The sequence below is a fragment of the Castanea sativa genome, chromosome 7, assembly GCF_040712315.1.
Source record: "Castanea sativa cultivar Marrone di Chiusa Pesio chromosome 7, ASM4071231v1".
NCBI classification, from domain to species: Eukaryota; Viridiplantae; Streptophyta; class Magnoliopsida; order Fagales; family Fagaceae; genus Castanea; species Castanea sativa.
In genome coordinates this window covers 36336755-36341988 of record NC_134019.1, presented here as the reverse complement: position 1 = coordinate 36341988, position 5234 = coordinate 36336755, and the positions used below count along the sequence as shown (strand labels likewise).

The 5234-nt window shown below is 35.1% G+C and overlaps 1 protein-coding gene across 1 annotated transcript; it reads right to left on the bottom strand.

The window, feature by feature from the left end:
• Nucleotides 1-3511: 3511 nt before the first annotated feature.
• Nucleotides 3512-4054, bottom strand: LOC142643615 (17.5 kDa class I heat shock protein-like). The gene has a single exon (XM_075818306.1). The coding sequence runs from the start codon at nucleotides 3993-3995 to the stop codon at nucleotides 3540-3542; it is 456 nt and encodes a 151-aa protein (XP_075674421.1). The 5' UTR covers nucleotides 3996-4054; the 3' UTR covers nucleotides 3512-3539.
• Between the last annotated feature and the right edge of the window lie 1180 nt (nucleotides 4055-5234).

The window sequence follows — 5234 nt, the reverse complement described above, 5'->3', positions numbered from 1 at the left end:
GCGTTTGTTCTTTTTTTTTTTTAATGAATGTTTGCATTGTTTGATGATTCAATATGGGTTTTTTGATGTGGTTTGATTTTTTTTTTTTTAATATTTGGGTTGTATTTTTTTTAACTGAACGCATGGCACCAAACCGACATAGTGCACCGCATCTTGTGCAGATCAGTTCCCACCCCTCCACAAGTAAGGTACGATCAAGGATAAGGGAAAACCACCCCTGTAGGTGTGGTGCAAAAAAGCCCTCCGAAATTGGCTGCACCGCATCGTGTATAGCCCTAGGATGCCTCTTCAAAGTTTCAAACCCTTAACTATTACTTTCACATGATGAAATGGATAAAGTTAACTTGGATAAGTGCTAGTGCTTACTAGGATAATCTAACATGATTAGATTTAATGGGCTACATTCCAATGCAATGACTGATAGGTGCGCTCCATCTATCAAGGATAAGTGTTACTTTAAAGTTGTAAGATGAGAAAAAAAGAAAATGATTAGGCAAGAAGAGTTAGTTGGAACTACAAAGAATTGGTACTCCTAAATCGAACGTAATTTAACTTGCTGAAGCCTAAATTAAGCTTAAGTCGTGTGAAGGTCCAAAACTCCTTCCTTCTTATTTGAGTTTGGTGATCTTCTTCCACGCCACTAAGGTATAGTAACATTGCTTTCCAACGGCCAAAATGGGCAATTAACCATAGTTATTGAAGAATATAGTTAGTAGGCACAGTTTAGAAACTATATATTTTACTAACATCTCGACTCTAAGAAAGTCGATTTTGGACTATAAATCGAGTCTCAAAGACTCGATTTTCATGGTCTGATCAAGTCTGATGTGGCATTTTTTCCACGTAGACTGTACCTGAAAATCGAGTATTTAACGGTCGATTTATAACATTCACTTATCTTTTCTTTTCTTATTTTCCTTCCCCTTTTTTCTGAGTTCCATTTCCTTATTGCATCTGTTCTGCTTCCGGCACAAGGTCAACCCCCACAGGCCCATCGCCACCGACCAGCAGCGCGACCCAGGCGGCGCTACCCAGGCGGCGCAACCCAGCGCGCGACCCAGCGCGCGACCCAGCGCGCGACCCAGGTCGCGACCTAGGCGCGCAGGTCGCGATCTGGGTCGCGCGCCTGGGTCGCACCCTGGGTCGCGCGCCGAGTCGCGCCCTGGGTCGCGATCTGGGTCGTGGTTACGTGCCTGGGTCGCGACCCAGGTCACAATTTCTGGGATTTTTTTTTTTTTTTGGGAGTGTCTTGAAATATGTTTGGTTTGTAAATCGAGTCTCTAAGATTCGACTTCCAAGTGGTCATCACGTGGATAAAATGCCACATCAGACTTGATAGACCATGGAAATCGAGTCTTAGAGAGTCGATTTTGACCTCCAAAATCGACTGTCTTAGACTCGAGATATTAGTATTATATTTACTTCCCACCCGATGCCTACTAACTATATTCTTCAGCAACTATGGCTAATTGCCCATTTTGGCCCTTTCCAACCAACCCATTTTTTTTTCTTTTTGGGATAATTTCCACCACAAAATTGTATCCCCATTCAAGTATTCCTCTTTAGCTTTAAAAATAGCCCACTTATTATGAGTACTCTTAAACCATCACTCAGAAGCTATTCTGAAGCTCACTTCTTATAACAAACCAAGGAAAAATACTAGTCACTTCTGCGCTATACCTCAAAAGCCCAGACCTACCCAGTAAATACTTGATGTGAAATTCATCACACGCCTACACACATCACATAATCAATCAAATTGGGACATCATACTTCCACTCTTACATTCCTCTATTTAATAAAACCTTTCTATCTATTTTCTATGTTTTTGGTGGATGTAGGGGTCAGTTTGGTTGGGTGAAACAAGAAGTATAAAAAATTATGGATAGAAAGTCGAGAGAAAACTAATTTTATGAGAGTTTGATTAGAGAAAAATGAAGGATGAAAAATTAGTGGGCTCCAGTGTTTTTTCCTTGGCCCACCAAAATCTTATTTCTCCAATTTGAAGAGAAAATAGAGGAGAGAGGAATAATTGCAAACAATAACATAACTATCCATTTTCCTCTTAGTGCATGGAACTTATTAGATTTTAATGCAATATATTTCTGAGGTTCTTTTTTTTCGTTTTTCTTTTTTCTAGTTTAACTGTATGTGAATATTTTTTTTTAACTTTTTACATTTTTCCTTGGCATAATTTTTCTTTTTCAATAAATTTAGGTGAGGTTTTTTTATAGGTTTTTTGTTATTTTTTTATTTTAATTGAATATCATTTTTTGATAAGAACTTATAAGTAAACTTATACAAATTCATTTTTTCCATCCTTTTACTTTTTCACTCCCAACCAAATACAAATAAAAAAAACTAAATTTTTTTCTATCATCCAGCTTTTTCATCTTTTCATCACTTTATATCCTCTCACGGCATAAAGTTTCTCCACATTGTACTACATAAAGTTTTTTTTTTTTTTTTGGTTGAATAAAAGTCTTTTTGAACCACATCAGATACAAAAGCCTAAGATGCCTTAGCTAAGATAACATTATCAAAACTTGGAGGGTCAAATCCCATATCAAAAGAACCAAAAAAAGACTGACTAACGGAACACTTGGCTAGCACACGAGCAGCCTAATTAACCTCCCTATGAACCCAGTTAAAAAATACGTGGCCATAGTCATTGATTTCATTCTTAACTAAGTCCACAAAATTCAAAAGTCTCGTGGGAATTAAGTTCCCACTAGCTCTAATGGCATCTATACAAACTTTACAGTCGCTCTCTATTGCGCAACTACAAAAAAAGAAGAAGAAGAAGTTCATAGCCATATGGACAGCCAATAGAATAGCATTAGCTTCTGCTTGAACAGAAATGTTGGTGTTAACTTTCTTCAAAATCGCAAACACCACTTCCCTTTCCAATCTCTAACAACAATAGCTATACAAGAAGATAGACCACCTACTGCTGCATCACAATTCAATTTTAGCATACCTCGGATGTTGGTGTTAACTTTCTTCTCTCTTGGTTAGTGTCATATTTGGTTAAGTGCATATTTGTGTGCTTCCAACTTGTATTCCAGTATTTTGGTAATAGGATTTGTCAGCCATAAGCCCATAACACTTATAGTTGAGAAGCTCAACAAAAATATAGGACTCAGAATGCAACCAACCGTTCTTAAATGTTAGGCCCAAATTACAAATTGTTCGATATAGCTTTACCAAAAACTCAATTCAGTGCTAAAATTTCAAAATTTATTCAATCTTTAATCTTCCTGTTAATGTCTATTAAGTGCCCAAAATTGTAGTCTTAAATTTCCCATCAATTAAATAAAAAGCATTTTTTGAAAAATTAAAAAAAATAAAGGGGGCAATTTTCTCAAGAGGAATGCACTAAAGACTAAAAATTCGCAAAAGAAGAAGTAAATAACGATCATATATAAAAATTAGCCATAGATATTTCAAGCAAACACTTTGCACACGCAACATTCACAGCTGAGATTAATCATGCTTCCAAAAGCACATATGCAATACACACACACACACAAACAAAATCAACCAGAGATTTCAATGGCCTTGACATCAGGTTTCTTCACCTCCACTTTAGGAACAGTAACAGTGAGAACCCCATTCTCCATCGCAGCCTTAATCTGATCCATCTTCACATTCTCCGGCAACCTGAAACTCCTCACAAACTTGCCACTGCTCCGCTCGACACGATGCCACGTGTCATTCTTGTCTTCCTTCTCTATCTTCCTCTCTCCACTAATCCGAACCACTCTGTCATCTTCGACCTCGACTTTCACTTCGTCCTTGTTGAGCCCAGGAAGATCAGCCTTCAACACATGAGCTTCTGGGGTCTCTTTCCAATCAATATGAGTGTTAACGAAAGCAGAATTCTCTTTGGAAATTTGGGTTGGGAAATCCTTGAATGGGTCCCATATGTTTAGAGAGAATGGGTCGAAGATATTGCTGCGTTGGCCACTGAAGAAGCTTGGAATCATCGACATTTTTGAACTTTGATGTTGTTGTGAATAACTTCAGAGACTCAGATTTTTGCTGAATTTTTTTCGATGGTAGAAGGATTTGATGGGTTGGGTATTTATAAAGATGACTAAGAGGATTCTAGTGTAGTCTAGGCCCTGTTTTTTGTTTTGAGATTTTTGGGTTCTCTGGAACTTTCTAGGACTATTGTGAACCATGTAGGAGCTACTTTGTGCGGGCACTTTTATGGACCTAAGTCAAGCTTGAAGAGACTACTGGCCCATGGTTTAACAAGTCCCTTGAATATGTGGCCTTTATAGCCCAACAATATCTGATTATATTTTAGAACTAGTAGCTAATCTGTAATATGCGAAAAAAAATTGCAAAAAAAAAAAAAATCCGATATATTTAATTAATTCAAAATTAATTAGAGATTTTTTTGAATGAATTATTTAATTTATTATAATTAATTCAGAAAAGATAACATCTAATATAATGAAAATTTGTTTAGTATTATGAACTTGGGTTGCTTTATTGAAAAAGAATGATCTAATTAGTTTAAATTGATATGTTTTAACACTATTTTGTTACTCTAAAATTCAAATAAAAAAATAGATATTAGAGTTGAGCCTGTGAAAATAAGTTAACAATTTTAAATCTCTTAAAAAATTTACTCTTTCATTCTCTCTCTATCAAAATTATAATTATAATTAATAGTACCAAGAGAGACAATGACCATCTCCTACCTGATGTTTATTTTTATACTGATTATTCAAATTTATTTTTAGAATTAAAATTTTTTAAATTATATATAGATGAAAATAGTTCAATTAACATATTAAGATAGGTAAAAGGGCTAGACAATTTTTCTAATGCATGTGTCACTTATAAAATATTAACTAACAATACATACTACATTTGTGTATAGTTATCCAAAATTAAAAATGATAAAATCCTATTTAAGATAGAATATGACACAATAAATTTTAAGTGAATTACTAATGTTACCAATTGAAAATGAAATCTTTACAGAAGTTGAACACTAAACCACAATTGGTAGCAATTTTATATCTCAAAAGGCAAGAAAAATAAAATTTTAAATTAAAAAAAATCGAAACATATATATTATACAATTAATATTTAAAATAAGAGAAGTCCCCACTAAAAATTATTGCAAACTTCATGAGGTAGCACCTCTTTTCTAACAAACCCTTCAACAACCTTGATGTAGCCTAGGAGCATCTCACAAACACCTGGATTTATTT